Here is a 25,595-nt window from a genome sequence, read left to right as displayed (position 1 = left end):
ACTGTACATTTAAGGGAAGCCGTAGCACAGAGCAAGGTAGTGCCTGAGGTCATACAGCAAGTCCGTGGCAGAGCTAGGAATAGAACCCAGGAGTCCTGGCTTCTAACCAAGCTGCTGTAACTTCTAGACCATGTTCCCTCCCCAAAATGACTGTAATGCACAAGCTTTGGATGACCTTTACCCATCCCCTGGTGGGGACATTTAGCGCCACTGGGAAGTCTAATTGCCACTGTACCAAAGAGCCAGATGTCTCTCCAGCAGTGCTGCTCACTCCTTTCTCCTGGTCTGAGTGGATAGAGTAGTTCTCACTTCTCGTGCCTTCCTCTTGGCCTGGGGACTTTCCACCAGGAGATGAGGGGGGAATAGAGTACTGTGGAAAGGTGTGAAAAGCTGAAGTTGGCGTCCCTGTACTTCCTCTGCCTAGTGTTTGCCACCGCCCCTGCTCTGTTCTGCTACTGGATGTGGAGCACCCCTAGGGGAAGCAGGGAGAAGGCAGAGATCCCCTTTGTCACAGAACCACAGGATTGGTGCTATGGCCCCAGCTTTCGAACAGTCTTTGGGAGGAACCCCATAAGTGTGCCAGACCCCTTAAGGGTCCCACTATTCCTCCAAGGTAAGCCACACGGCTTCACTGCTTTGAGGCTGGACCTCTGGGTCCCTTGCACTGCTGCTTCACAGAGTGAGCTCTGTTCACTGAGATACACCCAGAGGCAGACTTGTACAATCCTAAGGAGCAATGCACGCCTACAGTGATAGTCAGTCAGCATTGTCAAACAAGTTTATTAGTCAACTGGACTACAGTACAGGAAACCTTTGGTTAGTGTAGCCTAGAGAAGTGAAGCTTACAGATGTGACAGGTTCAGTCAGAGAGATCCCCTTGGGACTGTCACCAGATGTGCTGAAATTACCTCTAAGCTCATTTTCCCTGCCCGCTTGGGACACCAGAACCCTGTCTTATTGAGCCAGACACCCTAGCTTGCTGCAGCACAGACCCAGGGTCTGGTCCATGCCCCCAAAGCTGCAGACTTAACTGAAAACAGGTCAGCGGGTTACTTATCTCTAGCACCCAGACACCCAGTTCCCAATGGGATCCAAACCCCAAATAAATCTGTTTTACTCTGTATAAAGCTTATACAGGGTAAACTCATAAATTGTCTGCCCTCTGTAACACTGATAGAGAGATATGCACAGCTGTTTGCTCCCTCAAGTATTAATCACTTACTCTGGGTTCACTAATAAATAAAAGTGACTTTATTAAGTATACAAAGTAGGATTGAAGTGGTTTCAAATAATAACAGACAGAACAAAGTAAGTTAACAAGCAAAATAAAGCTTGTTAACTTATTAGCAAGTCTAAGCCTAATACATTAAGAAACTGATTACAGGTAATATCTCACCCTCAGAGATGTTCCAATAAGCTTCTTTCACAGACTAGACACCTTCCTAGTCTGGGCCCAATCCTTTCCCCGGTACAGTCCTTGTTAGCTTCAGCAGACATCTTAGGTGGAGAGCAGGGGTTCTCTCATGACTGGGAGCCCCCCTTTGTTCTGTTTCACCCCCTTTTTATAGCTTTGGCACAAGGCCCCCACCCCTCCTAAATGGAAAAGTACCAGATTTAAGATGGATTCCAGTATCATGTAACATGGTCACATATTCAGGGCCGGTGCAACCATTTAGGTGACCTAGGTGATTGCCTAGGGCACTGAGATTTGAGGGGCACCATTTTCTTCGGCAGCAACCGCAGCAGCTGGATCTTCAGCCGCCCTGGTCGCCACTGGCATTTAGGTGGAGGGAGCTGGGGCAGGAGAGCGCAGTGAGGGCCAGCTGCAGCAAGTAAGGGAGGGGGGCAGCACGCAGGGGAACTCCCCGCCCCAGCTCACCCCTGCCCTGCCTCCTTCTCAAGCATGCCATGGCTGCTTCACTTCTCCTGCCTCCCAGGTTTGCAGTGCCTAAGCCTGGGAGGAAGGAGAAGTGAAGCAGCGATGGCGTGCTTGCGGTGCTCGTGCTTCTGTGTGGAGCAGGAGAGAGCTGGGGTGAGAAGGGTGCCTCAGAGCAGGGGGTGGGGAGGGGGAGCTGCCGCAAGGGGAGCACCTCAGGGCAGAGAGGGGGAGCTGCCACGGGGGGGGGGGGGGACGCCTCAGGGCGGGGCACGGGGAGGGCACAAGGTGGAAGTTTCGCCTAGGGCACGAAACATCCTTTCACCGGCCCTGCACATATCCTGTGAGATCTCATTCTTCATTACCCAGAGGCTGGCCCACACATATACAGGAAGGCTTGCAGGTAAATAAACCCATTCACAACCAATTGTCCTTGTCAATGAGAGTCATCAAGATTCTAAGCCACTATTAATGGCCCACACTTTGCATAATTACAATAGGACCTCAGAGTTTTACTTCATATTTCTAGCTTCAGATACAAGAATGATACATGCATACAAATAGGAGGAATATATTCAGTAGGTTATAACCTTTGTTATGATACCTTACAAGAGACCTTTTTGCATAAAGCATGTTCCAGTTACATCATATTCACACTCATAAGCATATTTCCACAAAATGTATGGAGTGCAACGTCACAACAACATCATCCATTCTGGGTAGCCAGAGCCCAGCCAAGCTCTGGTGAACCCCATTGTTCAAGCTGTGTCTCCCTGTCCATTTGATTTCCTTTCTTAGGGCTTGGCTACACTTGAGAGTTACAGCGCTGGTGGTGGCTTTACAGCGCTGCAACTCACTCCCCATCCACACTGGCAAGGCACATACAGTGCTGTATCTCCCTGGCTACAGCGCTGTGTGTACCCCACCTCGACAAGAGGAATAAAGAGAACAGCGCTGGTGCTGCAGCGCTGGAGTGCCAGTGTAAACAGTGATTAATCTTACTACACTGTAACTGACCTCCAGAATCTTCCCAAAATGCTTTTTAAGTAAAGATAACACTCTTTGTTTTGTTGTGATGCCTCTCTTTGTTTTGTTGTGAACTCGAGGCTCCCGGAGCTGCTTATCTAAAAAGCAAACACAGCTACTGTTTGCTCGAGCAGAGGCAGGCAGGGGGATTCCTTTGGAAGGTCCACAGCTAGGGTTTGCTTGAGGAGAGAAACAGCGTGGCGGGCCGGGGGAGGGGTCTGTTTCGGAGCAGCTGCTTATCTGGTCTGTGAGGAAAAAAACAAAGAAGGCTGTTTGCATTTAGTGAATGAGAGAGGGGTGGAGGAAGGGGTTGGAACTTGCAAGGCAGGGAGCTGACACAGTGTCAGCTCCAAAAATCCACTCTCTCTGTCTCCCCCACGCTGTCACACTCCACTCCACCCCTCTCTTTTGAAAAGCGCGTTGCAGCCACTTGAACGCTGGGATAGCTGCCCATAATGCACCACTCCCAACACCGCTGCAAATGCTGCAAATGTGGCCACACTACAGCACTGGTAGCTGTCAGTGTGGCCACACTGCAGTGCTTTCCCTACACAGCTGTACAAAGACAGCTTTAACTCCCAATGCTGTACAGCTGCAAGTGTAGCCAAACCCTTAGACTCCCATGTGTGCCACCAACTGCTTCCTGCAGCCAACACTTAACTTCCACCTCACACCCTCATCCCAGTCCTTTGTTCCTGAGCTGGGGACATGCGGCTCAGCCTCCCTGCTGAGAGGTGGGGAAGTCCATCGCTCTCTGGGTTGTTTGTTGCTAGGTGTCTATGTCTGGTGTGGAAGAAGGTCAAGAACTGACAGGGATTTGTAGGGGATCTTAATGCATGACAGTCTCTGTTAGCAAGAATTAGGCTAAGTGTAACCCTAATAACACGAGATTTGTAAAAGCGAGGATTGTGTGAGGTGAGTGGAAAAGAACTGTGTGAGAAGTTGTTTTGACCTTGTGTAGATAATGTGTAGATAATATGAAATGTAGACTGGAGTCTCTTAAGTGAGAAAAACAAGATATCAGGATGACCTATGTATAAACAAAATGCAGCTGTTGCTTATTATTGTCTGTAACAAAAGTATAAAGTCTTGCTGTAATTGTTTACCTGTTGAGAGACCTGTCTAGGAAGGGGAGACCCTGTGTCCTAGTGCACTCTCTCCCTGCCATAGCTGCTAAACAGAATAAAGTATCTGACTCTGCTGCACCCAACCAAAAAGTGAGAACTCTGTTATTCTCTGACATTGGGCAATTGGATTTGCCATTGTCTTCTCAGGAGCTTCATTGATATGGGACCTCAGGCCCCTGAGAGTGAGATGACACTCACACCTGTGTCAAAGGCCTTGGCTACACTCACACTTTACAGCGCTGCAACTGGGGTGTGAAAAAACACCCCCCTGAGCGCTGCAAGATACAGCGCTGTAAAGCGTCAGTGTAATCAGGGCAGCAGCGCTGGGAGCGCGGCTCCCAGCGCTGCACGCTACACCCGTAAGGGATGTGGTTTACATGCAGCACTGGGAGAGCTCTCTCCCAGCGCTGCCGCTCTGACTGCACTCACACTTCAAAGCGCTGCCGGGGCAGCGCTTTGAAATTCCAAATGTAGCCATACCCTTAGCCTCTCCCCAGAGCAAACAGTCCCTTTTCACCCACTAAGTAACTTTGCAGCAAATAGAGGAAACTGAGGCATATATGGGCATCATAAAAATATTACAAAAATTCCCACTTTGTCACATCCTCCCCACAGCACCTCCTAGATGCCTGGAAGTAACGACAGTGAATTTCCTGCTCAGCTTCAGCCAACAGGCAGCTCCCCAGGACTATCAGAGACTGCCCCAGGCAGCACAAGGCTACTGGGGAGCATGAGAAATGGTCCTAGCCTCCCCTAGAGCTGAGCTCAGCCTGTAAAGGCCTGTCTTCACTGCAGCGTGAATCCTGGGATCAGCACCCAGGCTAGCCTGGGCTGGCTGTGAGGAGCCACACTGCTGATCCTGACCTGAGTTACCATGTCCTCACTGGTGCTGCTCTCCCCCACATGAGTCACTAGGAATTCTGGGAGCACATCCCATGGCTGATTGTGCCACTGTAAGCTGAGCTATTGTGCAATTCTTTCCTAGTGAGTCGTGGGGCCCAGTGTCTATCTTTCACAGTGGAATTGTGGTAAGGCAATGGAGGACTATTTCCCCTATGATTGATTGGCAGGGACCTTGGGGGTCTTTCCCCTTCTTCTGTAGCATGTGGGTGCAGGTCTTGCCAGAATTATCTGGGGATATCTCACCTAATCATTTCCTTGCACTGTGGGGGTCTCGGGCACTGGTGCACCTTGGTATCTTCTGTTCTCTGCCTGTGGCACATCATAGTCCAGTCTGCTGTGGGCTGTGGTGCTTTGGGCTAGTGTTGGTTGTTGGGTTAGGTGTGTGGGTGCTGGGTGGGGTTGGTGGCTTGTGATATACAGGGGGTCAGACCAGATGACCTGATTGTCCCTTCTGGCCTCAGACTCTCTGACTCAGCACTGGAATGGTTTAGCATGTGCCCTCGCTGCAAGGTGGGCAGGGCACCAGCCGGAGTGAAAGTGGAACCCAGGCTGTAACTCAGGTCCCCATCCAAGCCAGCTGGCCTGGGTGGAAAGCACCACTGAACTCAGGTGCGGGGTTTATGCATCTAGACGGGAAGGGCATTAGGGTCAGCAGCCGAGTAAAAGCCTGGGTTAACTCTGCAGTGAGAACAGACCTTAACGCTTTCCTCCTCTCTCTCCCCTCTTGCAGTGCAGGCCACTCTGGATCCAGACCTGGCAAATCCCTGTTCTGTCGTGTCCACAGATGAGAGTGTGATACACGAATACCAACACACAGAATTTCTGGAGAAACAGAACAGGTTTTACCCTGCTCCCTGTGTGCTGGGCCTTAAGGGCTTCACCTCAGGGAGATGTTACTGGGAAGTGGAGGTGGGGAACAAAAATCAGTGGGTATTGGGCATTGCCAAACAGTCTGTGATAGATCAGGGAGTGATAAGCCGAACGCCAGGGGAGGGGATCTGGGCTTTGGAGCATACAACGAATAAGTACTGGGCCCTCACCTCCCCTAAGTCGTCTCTGAACCTACTTTCTGGCCCCAGTAAAATTGGGGTTTATCTAGATTATGAAGGGGAGAAAGTTACATTTTATGAGGTTACATTTTCTGGAAGAGAGCCAATCTTTACTTTCACCGCCTCTTTCACTGGGAAAATCATCCCCTTCTTTGGGAGCCGGCATATAGAATTTCAGAGTAGAAACAGACTTGATCCCTGGTATGTATACCATTAAGACCGTGACAGAGGAATGGGTATCTCCCAAAATGAGATATCTTAAGCAGAGCAAAGACATGGAAAATATGTAAATTATAGCTATCACACATTGCCATTAGTCTTGCCAGCCCCAAGCATTCAAAAATGATGTGTCAGGCCCCCTAAAATCATGAGATTGGCTTTAAAATCTTTTTTTAATATTGCGTTATTTTTCTTTGCCTTCTGGTTTCTGAGCTTTCAGAGTGTTCTTGTTTCCAGTGTTCAAGCTTTTCTACTAGGGCTGTCAATTAATCGTAGTTAAGGCATGCGATTAACTCAAAACAAATTAACGCTTTTTTTTTTGAAGGAGCATCAATTGCACATCTCTGGAGATGGGACTCGGCCGTGGCTGGGCAGGGAGGGAGTCGCCAGCTGGGTGAGGGGGGCCACTGTCTAGGTTGCCATGCTCAGGGGAGCACTGCTGCCTGCCTCTGGGGTAGGGTTGCCCCTCCTCCCACCATCCTGCTCCACTGTTGCTCACATTTCCTCTCCACTCCTCAAAGAGCTGCTCTTGGGTAAGCTGCTCTGGACCAGGAGCCTGTCTCCTGTGCAGAGCTGGGGGGCTGATGTTAGGGTGTTCCCCTCCCCCCACCCGTATACCCAGTTGCCGCTGAGCTGGGTCAGAGAACAGGGAGAGCCTGCCTGCTGCTGACTCGGGAGTGAGTGCTGTCTGCAGCAGCTGCTGCTATCTGAACAAGTGTTCAGGCTCCTGAGTACCCTGTTTAAAGAGACAGCGTGATGACACAGTCAGGCATGCACACACTCCTCCCAACACACAGACTCTCTCACACACAATCCCCCAATACACACATAGTCTATCACCCACACACTCCCCCCAACACACACACTTTTGTGCACACATAATCTGTCATGCATACACACTCCCCCAACACACACACTTTTGTGCACACATACTCTGTCAAGCATACACATTTCCCCAACACACACACACACAGTCTCTCTCACACACTCCCCCCAACACACATACTTGTATTATTATTGGTGGTTTTGTTGTTATTTCTTGGTACTTCCTGTCAAAGTGTGTAAGGCACATATATTCTCTGTAATTTTATTCTTTCCAAGTTCATTGACGATTACAGTGCTGTTATTTCAGGTTTTTGATTGGTCTATGCATTTCATAAATTTCTCTATTATGATTAAATTTAATTCATTGAGAAGTGAGTTCTAAAATGCCTAACCTGTCCTGCCCTGGCTGCAGTAATTATCCTTACTTTTATTACCACATTGTGCTTTGTCACTCATTATTTAAAATGGTACAATCAAATAATAGTATCCTTCTAGAATGTAAATTTAGCTTGTACTCACCTTAGCAGTGCCAGTTTAAAAAAAGTTATCTAAACAAACACAATTTTAGACATTGTGCAGATGAAGGTTGCTTATTTTCAAACAGTATTTTTAGTTATATCTGTAAAATAACTTACAAATCATACAAAAATAAATGTGGTTCCAAGTCCAATACTAATAGTACTGATGGAGTCAAATATTCTGAGTCACGTACATGATTGTGATCTGCATACATAAATGCCAAAATAATTTTTAAAAAATTCTTGTTCTTAATAAAAGAAAAATATCTTAATCATGTATGTTAAAATTAAGTAAATGCATTTTTAGTGGAGTGAAAAACAATTGACTAAAATAGAGTAGATAATGGCAGTAACACAGTGCGTCTGTTAGAGAAAGTAAGCAAGCAGATTTTCTTTATCTCTACTAAAGATAGTGTACAAAATATCAAACGTGTGTTTCTGATCTCTGTGTTAAGGCTCCAGAACCAGTACCTCAAGGCTTAGGATTGGAAATATCTTGCTGTATTATCTAAATGTAAATATAAACTTAAATGTGGCTTTCATTGGAGTTTGTGTATTTATTTTCCTTCTTTCATTAGGAATTGGATACAAAGCTTCTGTCAGCTAATTTCTGTTACCTGCAAAAAAAACCCCACCAACCTAAGAGTGTTCAGGTGCCTAAATAGCCCCTAAATCACAGTTCCAGTTGCCTCCCACCCCTCAAAATCAGAAATGGCGCCCCTGGTGAACCAGGAATGGCGAGAGGGCTGCGGGATGGCCGTGGGCTCCAGCAAGATGCAGCCCGCATGTGACAGCACGGAGCCTGCCAAGGGCCAAGCACCATGAGCTGCAGCAACAGTGCAGAAGTATGGGTGGCAGTACACCATATACTATGCCACCCTTACTTCTGCACTGCTGCTGGTGGTGGCATTGCCTTCAGAGCTGGGCACCTGGCCAGCAGCCACTGCTCTCCTGCCACCCAGCCAGTGCTTCACATGTGCTGGGGCTGAGCTCTGGCATCTCTTTCGATACAAATTAAGCACTGGGAGGAGGCAGGAGAACCTGGAGGTGATGGGGATTGGGGAGCCCATGGGGGCAATGAGGGGTGGGGCACCCACAGGGGCTGGGGCACCAAAATACAAGTTCGCCCAGGGCGCCATTTTCCCTGAAAGCATAGAAAGCATTGGCCAAATCCAAACCTGAAAACCACAGCCACCCCTACCCCACAATGGAGGCCATCACCTCCTGATAATTAGCCACTAGAGGGGCCATTGGGGGTGTCAGCCAATTAAGAGGGCAAAAAATCAACTACTAGCCTCCAGGTCTTGCCATCACTTTTCAGGACTGGCCAGAGAGCAGCATTATTGAGGCTTGGCTGTTCCACTAAAATTTCTAGGCTTAAAAGCCCATCAGTTATATTTTTCTAGGCTAGCCTTTGCCTTTCTTGGATACCTGTATTGCTTTGGGGGCAGGGGATCAGGGCCTGTAACTAAGATTTTTTCCTTAATTTTACCCCGTTTTATTTTATTTTAGGCCCACACCTTCCAGTGTTTTTTTGAAATTGCCAGATTTTCTGGAGTCCATGTGGGCCATTTTATCTCTTTATATGCCTTAAGGGCAGTTATCTGGTAGCTTGATGAAATCTTTACTGGTTCCCAGGATGTGCCAAGAGGCTTTTCCCACAAAACCTTGTTAGCAAAATAAACTAGCACTCTTAATTTTCTTCAGAAGAGGTGGAGAAAGGAAAAGTGGAGAGAAGGGGGGAAGAAGGAAGAGGCGAGAGAGAGAAAAGCAGAGAGGGAAAGAGAAGAAGCGGAGGGGGAGGAAGGAAGAAAAAGAACAACAGCTTAGGGAGAAAGGAAAAAACCTACGCCAAGAAAAGTACAGACAGCAACAACAAATCTAGAGGTAGGGCTCCACATGCCAAAGCATTTGGGAACCCCTAGCCCCTATCTTGGCTCCGAGAGGAGAGTGGGAGTTGCTGCCACATCCGCTGGAGTAAGACCAGGGGTGCCAGCTATCCTTGCCAGCCAAGGCTGTGCTCCAGATTAACAGGACAATTCTCTTGTGGCTCTAGCCTGGTCAGCAGTATCAGGTTTACAGTGGCTCCACTTGCGCTTTGCCCAGAGCAGCTGGCTCCTAAACGTCAGGAAGAGGTGCACCAGGCTGTGACTCCTGCTGAGCCTGTCCAGTACTATTTCACGCTTGCTTAACAGACTGCCGCAGTACAGGTACAGGGGCAACAGCAAGGACAACAGACCACCACATCCACTACTACCATCCAGCCAGGACAGCTCATCATTGCTCAGCCTCAGCAAGGACAGGTCAGTGATGTCTATTCGGCATTGGTGAGGCCTCATCTGGAGTACTGTGTCCAGTTTGGGGCCCCACACTACAAGAAGAATGTGGAGAAATTGGAAAGAGTCCAGCGGAGGGCAACAAAAATTATTAGGGGGCTGGAGCACATGACTTATGAGGAGAGGCTGAGGGAACTGGGCTTGTTTAGTCTGCAGAAGAGAAGAATGAGGGGGGATTTGATAGCTGCTTTCAACTACTTGAAACGGGGTTCCAGAGAGGATGGATCTAGACTGTTCTCAGTGGTAGCAGATGACAGAACAAGGAGTAATGGTCTCAAGTTGCAGTGGGAGAGGTTTAGGTTGGATATTAGGAAAAACTTTTTCACTAGGAGGGTGGTGAAACACTGGAATGGGTTATCTAGGGAGGTGGTGGATCTCCTTCCTTAGAGATTTTTAAGGTCAGGCTTGACATAGCTCTGGCTGGGATGATTTAGGGCTTGGCTACACTGGAGAGTTGCAGTGCTGGTGGTGGGTTTACAGTGCTGCAACTTAGTAACTGTCCACACCTGCAAGGCACAGCCAGCGCTGCAACTCCCTGGCTGCAGCGCTGGCTGTACACCTGGTCTGCTTGGGGTGTAACGATTGCAGCGCTGGTGATGCAGCGCTGCTTATCAAGTGTGGCCACCAAAAGCGCTGCTATTGGCCTCCAGGGTATTAGGAGGTATCCCAGAATGCCTGCTCACAACAAACCGGAAGAATGGCTGAACTCCGAGCTCCACAAAGCTGCTTATCTAAAAAACAAACACAGCTCCTGTTTGCTGGAGCAAGCGGAGGCAGGCAGGGGAATTACTTTGGAATGTTCACAGCTGTTTGCTTGAGGAGAGAAGTCACACGGCAGAGGGGTGGGGGGAGCCCATGTTGAGCAGCTGCTTATGTGGTCTGAAGGCTATTTAGGACTGCATAATTTGCATTTAGTGAATAAGAGGGGGGTGGGGGAAGGGCTCGAAACTTTTAAATTAATTGCAGGTTGGTGATGTGTATGTTCCAGTCCTTAGAACTTGCAAGGCAGGGAGCTGACAGATCCAAAAATCCACTCTCTCTCTCTCTCCCACGTTCCCCCTCACCCCCATCTTTTGAAAAGCACGTTGCAGCCACTTGAACGCTGGGATAGCTGCCCACAATGCACCACTCCCAACAGCGCTGCAAATGCTGCAAATGTGGCCACACTGCAGCGCTTTCCCTACACAGCTGTAAGAAGACAGCTGTAACTCCCAGCGCTGTACAACTGTAAGTGTAGCCATACCCTTAGAATTGGTCCTGCTTTGAGCAGGAGGTTGGACTAGATGACCTCCTGAGGTCCCTTCCAACCCTGATATTCTATGATTCTCTTCTCCACCCCTCCAGCTCCTCCCCCAATCCCACCTCACCCCCTCATCAGATCAGGGCTTCTCTCTGCCCCTGGCCCCACCTCCCAGCTCCTCCCTGCCCTCTCCCCTCCAGCCCACTGCTTTCTCCTTTCAACAGACAGCCGGCTGAGGTCTCCTCTCTGCTCCCATCACTGGCAGGCAGGTGCCAGTGGAGACGGGCGAAGAGGAGGCCTCAGCTGCTGCCACTCCGGGCTAGTGACCATCCACTTCAGGCTCCCTGGGGGCAGGCTCCGCCTCTCCCTGCTGTCCCCTCGCACCAAGGACCAAATTCCCTGCACCATGTTCCATTGCCCCCAGAGGGGCCCACAAATATGTTTGGAGCTGAGCCCACAAAAAAATCTGGCCCTGCTGGTTAGAGGTGAAGGGCCTGACTTCTACCCATTCTTCTCCTTCTGGGTTACCCCCTCGGGGACCAAACTTCCTTATCATGGGGGCTACAGGTGTCTACAGCTCTTCCAGTATTTCAAGCAAGGGACCATATGGGGACTCCCCAGAAGGGTCCAAGGGAAAAGGAAGCTCATGGGGACCATCCTTTTCATCCTCATAATGAGGCTAGTGAGTAGAGATCCAGCTCCAACTCGCCCCCCCCCACCCTTAGACTACAACTCCCACGAATTGCAACCACTATTCCCTACTGCTCTCCCCACATGGGTCTGAGCGCACAATTTTGACACGAGCAGCAAAGAGTCCTGTGGCACCTTATAGACTAACAGACGTTTTGGAGCATGAGCTTTCGTGGGTGAATACCCACTTCGTCAGATGCATGTAGTGGAAATTTCCAGGGGCAGGTATATATATGCAGGCAAGCTAGAGATAATGAGGTAGTTCAATCAGGGAGGATGAGGCGCTGTTCTAGCAGTTGAGGTGTGAAAACCAAGGGAGGAGAAACTGGTTCTGTAATTGGCAAGCCATTCACAGTCTTTGTTTAATCCTGAGCTGATGGTGTCAAATTTGCAGATGAACTGAAGCTCAGCAGTTTCTCTTTGAAGTCTGGTCCTGAAGTTTTTTTGCTGTAGGATGGCCACCTTAAGGTCTGCTATAGTGTGGCCAGGGAGGTTGAAGTGTTCTCCTACAGGTTTTTGTATATTGCCATTCCTAATATCTGATTGGTGTCCGTTTATCCTTTTCCGTAGCGACTGTCCAGCTGGCCGATGTACATAGCAGAGAGGCATTGCTGGCATATGATGGCGTATATTACATTGGTGGATGTGCAGGTGAATGAACCGGTGATGGTGTGGCTGATCTGGTTAGTCCTGTGATGGTGTCGCTGGTGTAGATATGTGGGGAGAGTTGGCATCGAGGTTTGTTGCATGGATTGGTTCCTGAGCTAGAGTTACTATGGTGCGGTGTGCAGTTACTGGTGAGAATATGTTTCAGGTTGGCAGGTTGCCTGTGGGCGAGGACTGGCCTGCCACCCAAGGCCTGTGAAAGTGTGGGATCATTGTCCAGGATGGGTTGTAGGTCCCTGACGATGCGTTGGAGAGGTTTTAGCTGGGGACTGTATGTGATGGCCAGTGGAGTCCTGTTGGTTTCTTTCTTGGGTTTGTCTTGCAGTAGGAGGCTTCTGGGTACACGTCTGGCTCTGTTGATCTGTTGCCTTATTTCCTCATGCGGGTATTGTAGTTTTGAGAATCCTTGGTGGAGATTTTGTAGGTGATGGTCTCTGTCTGAGGGGTTAGAGCAGATGCAGTTGTACCTCAGTGCTTGGCTGTAGACAATGGATCGTGTGATGTGCCCGGGATGGAAGCTGGAGGCATGAAGGTAGGCATAGCGATCAGTAGGTTTTTGGTATAGGGTAGTGGTAATGTGACCATCACTTATTTGCACCATAGTGTCTAGGAAGTGGACCTTCTGTGTAGATTGGTCCAGGTTGAGGTTGATGGTGGGGTTGAAGCTGTTGAAATCGTGGTGGAATTTTTCCAGAGACTACTTCCCATGGGTCCAGATGATGAAGATGTCATCAATGTAGCGTAGGTAGAGAAGGGGCGTGAGTGGACGAGAGCTGAGGAAGCGTTGTTCCAGGTCAGCCATAAAAATATTGGCATATTGTGGGGCCATGCGGGTGCCCGTAGCGGTGCCACTGATCTGGAGATATATATTGTCATCAAATTTGAAGTAGTTGTGTGTGAGGATAAAGGCACAGAGCTCAGCAGCCAGTTGTGTTGTGGCATCATCAGGGATACTGTTCCTCACAGCTTGTATTCCATCTGTGTGTGGGATGTTCATGTAGAGAGCCTCTACATCCATGGTGGCTAGGATGGTGTTTTCTGGAAGGTCACCAATGCATTGTAGTTTCCTCAGTAAATCAGTGGTGTCACGGAGATAGCTGGGAGTGCTGGTAGCATAGGGTCTGAGTAGAGAGTCCACATATCCAGACAGTCCTTCAGTGAGAGTGCCAAAGCCCGAGATGATGGGGCGTCCAGGATTTCCGGGTTTGTGGATCTTGGGTAGTAAATAAAATAACCCTAGTTGGGGCTCTAAGGGTATGTTGATTTGTTCCGGTGTTAGTGTTTTGACACGTACATTTCCCGTGATCTACCTGGGTCTTATCCTGGGATTCCTTTGGTAAGGCTGTAACAGCAGATTCACTCTGTTGTCTGTTGATTCAATCCAGGCGCTTCCTGCTCCAGCTTATTATTCTCTTTTTTACTGTTACACTTCTGCCCTTTTGCAGTACCACTATCTGAACTGCCCTCAGTCTGGATAGTCTTTGATTTTATTTTTTTCATTTTTTCAAACTAAATGGAAGGATAAACAAAAATAGACTGTGACTAGGATTTTTGATTTCAAAAGGGCTAACTTTAAAAAATTAAGGAAATTAGTTAGGGAAGTAGATTGGACTGAAGAACTAGTGGATCTAAAGGTGGAGGAGGCCTGGAATTACTTCAAGTCAAAGCTGCAGAAACTATCAGAAGCCTGCATCTCAAGAAAGGGGAAAAAATTCATAGGCAGGAGTTAGACCAAACTGGATGAGCAAGCATCTCAGAGAGGTGATTAAGAAAAAGCAGAAAGCCTACAAAGAGTGGAAGATGGGAGGAATCAGCAAGGAAAGCTACCTTATGGAGGTCAGAACATGTAGGGATAAAGTGAGAAAGGCCAAAAGCAATGTAGAGTTGGACCTTGCAAAGGGAATTAAAGCCAACAGTAAAAGGTTCTATGGCCTTATAAATAAGAAGAAAACAAAGAAAGAAGTGGGACCACTAAACACTGAGGATGGAGTAGAAGTTAAGGATAATCTAGGCATGGCCCAATATCTAAACAAATACTTTGCCTCAGTCTTTAATGAGGAGCTTAGGGATAATGGTAGGATGACAAATGGGAATGAGGATATGGAGGTAGATATTACCACATCAGAGGTAGAAGCTAAACTCAAACAGCTTAATGGGACTAAATCAGGGGCCCCAGATAATTTCCATCCAAGAATATTAAAGGAACTGGCACATGAAATTGCAAGCCCATTAGCAAGAATTTTTAATGAATCTGTAAACTCAGTGGTTGTACCGTATGACTGGAGAATTGCTAACATAATTCCTATTTTTAAGAAGGGGGGGGAAAAGTGATCCGGAAAACTACAGGCCTGTTAGTTTGACATCTGTAGTATGCAAGGTCTTGGAAAAATTTTTGAAGGAGGAAGTAGTTAAGGACATTGAGGTCAATGGTAATTGGGACAAAATACAACATGGTTTTACAAAAGGTAGATCGTGCCAAACCAACCTGATCTCCTTCTTTGAGAAGGTAACAGATTTTTTAGACAAAGGAAACACAATGGATTTAATTTACCTCAATTTCAGTAAGGCATTTGATACAGTTCCACATGGGGAATTATTAGCTAAATTGGAAAAGATGGGCATCAATATGAAAATTGAAAGGTGGATGAGGAACTGGTTAAAGGGGAGACTACAACGGGTCATACTGAAAGGTGAACTGTCAGGCTGGAAGGAGGTTACTAGTGGAGTTCCTTAGGGATTGGTTTTGGGACCAATCTCATTTAATCTTTTTCTTACTGACCTTGGCCCAAAACATGGGAATGCGCTGATAAAGTCTGCAAATGACACGAAGCTGGGAGGCATTGCCAATATAGAGAGGGACTGGGATATCATACAGAAAGATCTGGATGACCTTGTAAACTGGAGTAAAAGTAATAAGATGAATTTTAATAGTGAAAAATGCAAGGTCATGCATTTAGGGATTAATAACAAGATTTTTTGTTATAAGCTGGGGATGCTTCAGTTGGAAGTAACAGAGGAGGAGGAGGACTTTGGAGTATTGGTTGATCACAAGATGACTATGAGTCGTTAATCTTATATGACTGTGAAAAAAGCTAATGCGGTCTTGGGATGCATCAGCCGAGGTATTTCCAGTAGATATAAGGAGCTGTTAGTACTGTTATACAAGGCACTGGTGAGACCTCATCTGGAATACTGTGAGCAGTTCTGGTCTCCCATGTTTAAGAAGGATGAATTCAAACTGGAACAGGTACAGAGAAGGGCTACTAGGATGATCTGAAGAATGGAAAACCTGTCTTATGAAAGGAGACTCAAAGATCTTGGCTCGCTTAGCCTAACCAAAAGAAGGCTGAAGGGAGATATGATTGCTCTCTATAAATATATCAAAGGGCTAAATACCAGGGACGGAGAGGAATTATTTAAGCTAAGTACCAATGTGGACACAAGAACAAATGGGTATAAACTGGCCATCAGGAAGTTTAGACTTGAAATTAGATAAAGGTTTCTAACCATTAGAGGAGTGAAGTTCTGGAACAGCCTTCTAAGGGCAACAGTGGAGGCAAAAGACATATCTGGCTTCAAGACTAAGCTTGATATGGAGAGGATGGTATGATGGGATAGCCTAATTTTGGCAGTTAATTGATCTTTTACTATTAGCAGTAAACATGCCCAATGGCCTGTGATGGGATATTAGATGAGTTGGGATCTGAGTTACTACAGAGAATTCTTTCCTGGGTGTCTGGCTGGTAAGTCTTGCCCACATACTCAGGGTTTAGCTGATCGCCATATTTTGGATCGGGAAGGAATTTTCCTCCAGGGAATATTGGCAGAGGCCCTGGGAGTTTTTCACCTTCCTCTTCAGCGTGGGGCACAGGTCACTTGCTAGAGGATTCTCTGCACCTTGAAGTCTTTCAACCATGATTTGAGGACTTCAATAGCTCAGACATAGGTTAGGGGGTTGTTACAGGAGTGGGTGGGTGAAATTCTGTGGCCTGCATTGTGCAGGAGGTTGAACTAGATGATCATAATGGTCCCTTCTGACCTTAAAGTCTGTGATTCTTGCGTTTAACTGATGTATCTATTTATTTGTTAGGATCAATACCGTTTGCTTACAAAGCTTCATGAACACTCCAGGACTGGTACAGCTCCCAGGCTTTTAAAAACCAAACCATTCTCATGCTCCTACATGAAATTTGACAAGCCAATTTCAGGTTTTTTTTCTTTTTATGTATTTCCTGTCCTTCTGACATATATTTTTACTTAACCAAGCTTGTCAGCCGTGTTCCCTCCAATTTTTCCCACCCATGGGCAGAATGAATTTTGTTACATGCACCAGTATGGAGGTGATGTATGACATTACCTTCATACTGGTTCACATAACAAAAGTCATGTGGTGGGGGTGGGGCTGAGGGGTTCGGCGTGTGGGAGGGGGCTCAGGGCTGGGGCAGAGGATGGGGTGCAGAGGGTGAGGGCTCCAGCTGAGGGTGCGGGCTCTGGGGTGGGGCTGGGGATGAGGGGTTTGAGGTGCAGGAAGGTGCTCAGGGGCTACAGCGGGGAGAGAGGACTCCCCCCCCCCAGCACTCTCTCCCCACAGCAGCGCCTGGGCTTGGGGGGAGAGGCACCTCTCCCCACTGTGGCAGCCCAGGGGCTAGGGCTATAGGATAGGCTCCCCTCCCCTGGCCCCAAGTCTGGCCCTGGGGAGGGCCGCCCCGGCCGTGACTGCATCCAGGCCGAACCACTCCATCCACACCTGGGGCTGGGCCAGGCTGCACCTGTCATGGCTGGGTCTGGGCCACTTCAGATGCAGAGCTGGGGCTAGGAGAGTTGGGGGGGCAGGCTTGGTGGTTCCCTTAGTGTCTGCACAGCACTAAATAGGCTGCTGCACAGCCACGCAGCTTAAAGGAAACTTAGCTTGTCAGCCCGAGCCTGAAATTAACAACAGAATGTGACCGTAAATCAATACACAAGCTACGGCATGGAGAATTACAGGTTGCTACCCTGTTCCACTGCTCCCTTCACCTATTGCAAACAAGCGAACAAACCAACCACTTGTATCAAACATTCCCATCCTTTACACCATTCCTGGCTTCTGGCTCGCCAAAACTCAAACACATGATCCCTTAGCTCCAGCAGCCAGCTCACTCTGCTTCCTAGTTCCAGCAGCCCCAACCATTCAATCCTCAGTTTCCTGCAAAAAACCATCCTCCCGGTCCCAGCCTTCAAAGACACTCTCGTTCTAGGAAACAGCTCCAGATAAGTGGGAGAGCACAGCCCAGGGGATGGTGGAAGATGGGGAGTGGGGACAGGTATCTAGATGGAAGGTGGGGCCTGCCCTAAGTGTCCTTCTCTTTATCTCCATGGAACAGGGATTACATGTGGGAAGGGAAGGAAGATGGGGGAACTTCAGCCGGCAGAGATAGTGTCTGGAGGAGTTTCAGTCTCTCCCTTCCCCCACCTGTGGCCCATCAGTTCAGCAGCCAGGGTTGCAGCAGGGAGATGGGACTGATCAGGACTTCTCCTCTGCTGCTTGGGGTTTGCTTAGACCAGGCAGAGCGAGAGGGTCAATGACTAGCTGCTGCTGTAGCCTCATTGTAGCAATGGGCAGGTGGATCCTTGGGAGCCAAATGCCACTGCTGTGTGTGGGAATTAGGAAATGGAGTTTTTACTATGGCCAGCCCTAGTCAGGGCACTGAGAAAATGTCCCTCCAGTGTGGAGTTATCTCTGATGTCCAATATGGTGTCAGCTCCACTTGGAGTATTTTCCACACTGAGGACATCTGAGGGGGCTCTTCCCTGTGTGGATTTACTGATGCTTGATACAATAGGAGCAACCATTTGAAGCTTTCTCCATATTTGAAGTCTCTCTGTTGTGTGGATCACTCGTGTGAACTCAGATTGAATTATTTCCCACAGTCAAGCTATTTCTAGGGTCTCTCAACTTTGTGGATTCTCTGATGTTTAGTAAGCTCTGGGTGCCTACTGAAGCTTTCCCCACAGTCAAGGTATTTTTGAGGTCTCTCACCTGGGTGGATTGCATAAGGTTTTTTCTCTTAATGAAATTTTTCCCACAGTGGACGCATTTATCATGTTTATCTCCAGTGTGAATTCTCTGACGTCTAAAGGTGCGAGTGCCAAATGAAACTTTTCCCAGTCGAGGGATTTATAGGGTATCTCCTCCATGTGGTTCCTGCCGTGTCTAGTGAGGTATGAGCTGTGGCTAAAGCTTTTCCTACAGTCCAAGCACTTATGGGGTCTCTCTCCAGTATGGGTTGTCTGATGTGTAGCAAGGGTTGATTTCTGAATGAAACATTTCCCACAGTCCGGGCATTAACATGGTCTTTCTCATGTGTGGATTCTCCCATGTCTAGTAAGGTTTGATTTGTGGCTGAAGTTTTTCCTACAGTCCAAGCACATATAGGGCTTCTCTGCTGTGTGTATTCTCTGATGTGCAATAAGGCCTGAATTGTGAGCAAAACTTTTCCCACAGTCCAGGCATTTATAGGGTTTCTCTCCTGTGTGGATTCTCTGGTGTACATTAAGGGCTGATTTCAAACTGAATCTTTTCTCACACTCAAGGCATTTATAGGGTCTTTCTCCTGTGTGGATTCTCCCATGTTTAGTAAGGGATGAATTTTCAATAAATCTTTTTCCACACTCAAGGCATTTATAGGGTTGCTGTCCTGTGTGCATTCTCTGGTGCATAATAAGGTCTGACCTCTGACTAAATCTTTTCTCACACTCAAGGCATTTATAGGGTTGCTCTCCTGTGTGCACTTTCTGGTGCATAATAAGGTATGACTTCTCACTGAAGCTTTTCCCACAGTCCAAGCACTTATAGGATATCTCTCCTGTGTGGGTTCTCCAATGTGTAAGAAGGTTTGTACTCCAACTGAACCTTTTCCCACAATCAAGGCATTTGTATGGTTTCTCTTCCTTGTGATTTGTCTGCTGAGCTGTGTTTTTCTTGGGATTTGTGCATCCTCCCCCATATTGAATGGATTCATCCACTTTCTTCCTTGGATGGTTTCCCAGGTGCCTCTCTGACCTGTGCCAATTTCCCCAGGCTTTGCCTTGTTCCAAGCACTGGGAAAAAATCCCTTCAGCTCTTCTCAAAAACGTCTCCTGTGGTTCCACTTTCCCAGGAACTTCCTGCTGTTGATTCTCCTCATTGTTCTCGCTCATTGTCCTATCACCTGCTGGGGGAGAGAGAGAATCCAGGCAGGAGTTAGTGCTTGTGCTGGGGAGAATGGACAGAAACAGGACTAGCAATGACAGAAAACACAACACAGTAAGTGTTGGGGAGACTGAGAAATTGGATTCTGTCTCCACATCCCATCCAAACATTCACAGGGAACAAAAGTCAGGGAGGAAACTCCTGACAGCTAACAGGATGGGTGGGAAGCCGTGACTGATATCTGCCATAATGATATGACACTTGCTGGCTGCAGCCCTGACCTAGGTGAGATGGGGCAGAACTGAGGGCTCTCACTCATGGCACATTTTTCGGAGTCCCAGTTTTTTCCTTCACTCACCAGATGGTTTCTGGTTTAAGTTTCCCTGACTCCTCACCTGTGCGGGTGCCTTGCAGGATTTCCATTTCTTTGGAGGGCTGGAGATCTGGGACCAATGGCTCTTCCCTTCTTTCCAGCCTGGTGATCAAGGCAGGTTGGGAATGGGGAATCCTGTGCCAGGGGTGAAATCAGGGAAGGTCAGGGTGCATGGAGTCTTGATAGAGTATTTGTCACAAAGAACATTCTCTGAGTTAAACCTGATCCTACATGGGACTCTGGTAACTCAGACCCCTGGGGAGCAGCAGATGTCTAGAGGGGTGTTGTCACACCCTCATTAGGAGTTTTAATGGTCTGTGTGGTCTGGGAGACTTCCTGACACACACGCACACAGCTCTGGCATTAAACTCATGCCTATTTCCAAGCCAGTGAAGGGGGTGCCGGAGTCAGGGCTGGGGGTGCAGGCTCTGAGAGGGAGTTAGGCTGCAGGAGCAGGCTGGGGGTTGGGGTGCAGGGTCTGGCCAGGAGTTAGGATGCAGCAGGGGACTCAGGGTTGGGGCTGGGGTCATGGGGGTGCTCCCAGCCCCCTGCTCCACTCCAGCCCCCTGCCCTGAGTGGCTCACGGCAGGGTATTGGGGTGGTATGTGTAGGGGGAGTGTGGGGGCCCTGCCTTTGCTCTGCCTTGCCCCGATTCTACTCCCTTCCCAAAGGCCCAGACCCCACCTCTTCTCTGCCTCCTCCCTCAAGCACACTGCAGCCCTGCTCCTCCCTGTCCCTCCTGGAGCGACCTGAGCTCGGCAAACAGTTGTTTGGCGGCAGGGCGCTGGTAAGGAGGGGGAGGGGCTGGAACACAGCACACTCCGGGGAGGAGCCACAGGAGAGGGGAGGTTGGCTACTGGTGGGTGCAGAGCCTGCAGCAGCAGCCAGCAGGACCAAGCTTCTGCCCCCGCAGCTGCCCGGCCCTGGGGCCCCCTGTTGTTGGGGGGCCCCATGCCAGGGCACCCTGTGTTTTACTGTAAATCCACCTCAGAGAGGAACTGGAATCCCAGCACCTTCCCTTTGTATCTCACCACAGTCTCTGGTCAGTGGGTTCAGGCACCAGCAGTGAGAATCTGGTCAGTTTTCCCAGCCCTGCCCATGGGGTGTTTCCTCTTTCAGAAATGGGAGAACATTCAACACCCCACCCCACCCCCCCCCTGGGCCTGTTCACAAAATCAGGCCCAGGTTGAACATGTCCCAGCAGGTTTATCACACCATGACCCCTCCCTGCCTCACTCTGCGTATTTCCTGCCCCTCCTGCTCTACAACAGCCTCCTGCAGTTCCTTGAAAATCCCCTACCTGAGCTGGATCCACCACAGCCAGGTCCCAACTCTGTCTCCTGGGAAGATGGGAGGATCTGGAGCAAAACATGGACATGGTTGTGCAGCCTGTCAGGGTGAGGAGGGTGATTGGGAAGGTTTCTGAATTAGTGTTAGGCCATTTCACACCCCGATACCCCCCCAGGCTCTTTCCCTGCAGACAGACACTCTAGACTCTGCCATGCTGGGAAAACCCTCAGCCACTTTATTGCAACACAGACCTGACCCCGGCCACCAGGGCTGAACCTACTAGGGCTCTTTTAAACCCTCCCAGTAACAAAGTCTCTGAGCCAAACGCTAAAAGAGAGCGGAACCAAAGGAGCCACTTTGGGGGATCCCCCCGACACTGTCCCTGAGGGCAGCAGATCCCCTAGCAGTGCAGGGACTAGGCAGAGGCAGGAACTGGCTTTTCCTCTCTCTGCTCCTCACCTTGTCCCAGAAAGTCAGTCTGCCCCAGGATGCTGCAGGGAATGGATCTGGGCAGATCCAGGAGTTGGGAACCTCTCTCCCTACTTCTTGCTCCTGCTGCCCCTTCCAGTCTCACCCTTCTCCTTTCTGTCTCCTTCCCTCTCCCCTCTGCCTGGGAGAGCTGGTGACTGTCCTGTTTCCTTGGGCATTTGCTCTCCAGTGTGAGCCTGGCTATGTCAATGAGGGCAGCAGCTTAGAGACCTGCAGGCACACAGGGAGCCCCTTCCCCTCTGGTACGAACTCTCCAGCTGATCCCTGAAAGGGGCCCTTTGTGCAGAGTCATTTTCCTGCCTGGCCCCAGCTCTTTCACTCAGGTCTCTCCCCATCATCTGGAGCCTCCAGCTCAGGAGCTGATGTCACCAGAGTCTGGGGCTGGCCCAGGGTTCTGGTTCCAGCCACCAGGGAACGTCCCTACCTGGGCTGGGCACAGAGGGGGCTTTAGTGAAGGTCTCTCCCAGAACAGACCCTGCTGGGGAGCAGCAGCTGCTCAGTCTGGGCTCCCAGATCATGATGCAGGAGGCAGCATCTGACCCAGGAAGCTCAACTAACTAGGGCTCTAATATCATGAGCAGAGACAGACACCAGCCTCCTCTGCCTTAGCAATAACCAGAGACTCCCCTCGGTTTATGACTGAGCCTCCCTGGGCTCCCCTGGCAGCCCCCAAGGACAGTTCAGCAGGTGCAGATTCCATTTATCCAGCTAGAGTCACACCAGAACTGAACCAGACAAGAAGTTTCAACTAGTATTTTTAACTGAACTGAAATCAGACTTGAACCATAATTTTTCTCTTATTCAGTGAACCTCAATCTGAATTGAACTGGAAAAAATGGTTACCAGTCACAATGAAGCTTCAGCAATTTTTAAGCTCAGTATTTAATAAAATAAAATCTACTCTCTCACTTTCATTATAAAACAAGACAACAGAATAACACCTAAGCATGTTATTGCTACCACAACAGCCTGCCCCAGTAGAAGAAGAGAAGGGGGCAGCCCACAGGAGATGTGGAGGAGGTGGAAGAGGAGAAGTGTGGGGGTTCCCTGGCCCCAGAAGTTAACAATAACTCTTCAAGCCTATGGAAAAAAGCAATGGCTGCCCAATTCTTCTCCCCCTTAGACAGGCCTCAGTCCATTCATCCCCACCCCCTGGGGCAGCTCCTCCCTCCTCTTGCCCCACCTGACTCAGGCCCCAGGTTCCAATCCAATTCAGTTCCCCACTGAAGCAAGCCACAGAGCACACTCCCAACCCCTCACCCCCTTCTGGGGCACGGCCTGGTACCTAAACCATTTTCGGGTATCTTGAACCAAAACCAAGCACACCCAATGCCACTGAAACTGAACCTGCACCAAGCCAAACCTCAATTCCACTCCTTGCTGGCTGTGGCTAACAGAGGTTTGACACCGAATCCTGCTCAGAAATCAGAGCAGCACCCCATTCAGCCCTGTCAACTCAGGAGTCAGGCCCCCCAGATAATGAGATTGTCTTTAAATAAAAAAATATTAAACTGGGCGGGGAATATTTGCCTTGTAAATTCCAGCCCTGTAAGAGATATCTCCTGTGTCCCCCACACTGCCTGTTTGACCATTTCTAGGGGGAAAAGATTCGCCACCGGATGTTGGGTGGGGCGGCTCCTCCCCCCTGTCCTACCTCATGGGCTGGGGGAGCTGCTATATTGTATCTCTCACCATCCCGCTCCCTTCCCAACCCCGCAGCTCTCCCTTCTCCAGTCAGTCTACCCTTCCTCTCATACTCTCCTTCCAGCCTCCCCACATCCCGCCTTTCCTTCACAGCATCCCCCCTCTCCCATTTCCCTCTATTCCAGCCTCCTTCCCCTCAGCTCCATAATCCCCCCTGCACTGCCCCATCCTCCCTTCAGCGCACCCCTGCCCCCAATACCATCCCGCCACCTGCATCCCTCTCCCCGCGCTTTTCAACCTCTGTCCCCCCAGGTGTCTCTGTCCCAGCCCCCCCCGCGCGCTGGCTTCACCCGCCCTGCAAACAATGGGAGCTGGCGGCAGCTTCCCTGGGCAGAGGGCAGGAATCGCAGCCAGCTCCGCTGGGAGCAGCCTGGGCCAAACCCTCCCCCTGCAGCCCGGGTGGCACCGGGGGCACCGCTCCCTGGGGGATGGGCAGGTCTCTTACCTTCCCTCCAAGCGGTGCCCGCCCTGGGAGCAGGGGCTGGGGCCTGGGAAGGGGGGTCCTGGCCAGGCTGGGGGCTCTGCACTGGGAGAGGCTCCTGGGAGCAGGGGGGCTGTCAGTGCTGGAGATTCCCCTCTCCTGGCTGCAGCCAGGGCTCCGAGGTGTCAGCAGCAGCTGCCGGAGCTCCAGGATCTTACAGCGCCCAAGAGTCACTGCAGCCAGTGCGATTCACTTCCTGCTGCGGGACTGAGTGACCCCAGCCATCAACCAGAGCCGCATCACAACTGCTCCTAGGTCCTAGCTAGCAAGCGATTGCACTGCAGCCCCCGCTGCCCTAGACCCTGCCTCCTGGGGGGCCCCACGTACCTTGGCTTGGGCAGCTTCTCTCAGCATTAAGGGGGCGTCATGCACAGAAGCCAGGCAGAGAGAAGAAAGGGGGGTTCTATAGAGACTGGGGATTGTTCCAGAGAGAGCCCCCAATAGCAAGCGGAAGATGGGGGTGATGGATCCTGATTCTAGAGAGGCTTCCTAGGACCAGGAGCTTCAAGTTTGTGGGTGACACTGACTCTGTGTGCGAGTCACTCTGGTAACAGACGGGCATAGGGAGCGGTTTGTCAGAGACGTCCCTTGTCTCCACTCCAGGCTCACTGGCTACTAGCCCTGGACCTGTGCTACAAGCTCTGCTCCCCTAACTTCAGCCTTGGAGTTGTCACTGGTCAATGCTTTGCCACCAGGTTTGTTTGGTGACGGGCAGGGCCAAATTAACCCATCACTGGGCTCTAGGCAAAATCCCTCATGTCACACACCCCCTCCAGATTTCCGCCTCTGCCCCTCTCCTGGCTGCTCCCTCATGCAGGCCTCACTGCAGCTCCCTGCCAGGCACTGGATGTGGGCACTGAAGCTCCTGCTGGTCTGGTTCAGGTTCTGGTGCTCTGCCCACTCAAGAGTTGCCCCAGTGTCCCACCCCCCATTGTGAAGACTGGCGGTGCTGGGGCTAAAATTGAGCGAGTGGCCTTGTGATGTGGGTCACAGACCCACGCAGTCAGTTTTGGCCTTGTTCCCCACCCCCCAAAAAAAAAAAAAAAAGGTCATAGGCCTGAGTGGGCAGTGAGGCAGCCAGCAGTGTGCCTTCTCATTGCTGCTCTGGGGCAGAAAACTGAGCCCATCTCTCCAACACACACACACCTAGACACACATGTAGTTTACCTGTTCCTTAATCCAGCCCTGACTACACCTGACCCTCCAGGGTGGGGATCTGGCAGGGAGGGTGGGGGGAGTTGCTCCAGTAGCTGTTGTGTCCAGAGGGATCTGGTCCCTGCTCAGACATGATGCTGCGCTCAAAGTGTCTTTTTTCTGCCGTGGGTCACAAGCTGCTGCCTCCTCCATCATGATCTGGGAGCCTGAACTGCTCCAGGGCCCATGCAGGGGAGAGATCTTTATTAAAGCCCCCTCACTTCCAAGCCCAGGTGGACATTCACTGGGCCAGAGAAAGAGATTGATGCTGCAGGATGGGGGGTGGGTCCAGTCCCATTTCCCAAGGAAACTGTAATGACTCACCCAAAGTTTGTGCAGTGTCGCTGTAGTAGGGTTACCATATTTGAACATTCAAAAAAGAGGACACTCCATGGTGGGAGTGGGGAGGGAGGAAGAA

General features: G+C 49.9%; 2 protein-coding genes and 1 pseudogene across 3 annotated transcripts in view; 2 read left to right on the top strand and 1 right to left on the bottom strand.

The window, feature by feature from the left end:
- The window catches only part of LOC115635676 (zinc finger protein RFP-like), a 36,503-nt gene extending 29,278 nt beyond the window's left edge, over window positions 1-7,225 (top strand). For both annotated transcript variants that reach the window (XM_030534788.1, XM_030534787.1), the window contains one exon: window positions 5,663-7,225. In XM_030534788.1, the coding sequence (XP_030390648.1) occupies window positions 5,663-6,198 (536 nt within the window). In that variant the 3' untranslated portion in view covers window positions 6,199-7,225. The remainder of the gene's footprint in view (window positions 1-5,662) is intronic.
- Window positions 1-25,595, bottom strand: part of LOC115635664 — a 1,110,108-nt pseudogene that overhangs the window by 477,688 nt on the left and 606,825 nt on the right.
- The window catches only part of LOC115635684 (zinc finger protein 239-like), an 861,693-nt gene that overhangs the window by 515,871 nt on the left and 320,227 nt on the right, over window positions 1-25,595 (top strand). The gene's annotated exons all lie outside the window — the stretch shown is intronic.

This window comes from Gopherus evgoodei, chromosome 15 (assembly GCF_007399415.2).
Source record: "Gopherus evgoodei ecotype Sinaloan lineage chromosome 15, rGopEvg1_v1.p, whole genome shotgun sequence".
NCBI lineage: Eukaryota > Metazoa > Chordata > Testudines > Testudinidae > Gopherus > Gopherus evgoodei.
This window is presented reverse-complemented; position numbering and strand designations above follow the sequence as displayed.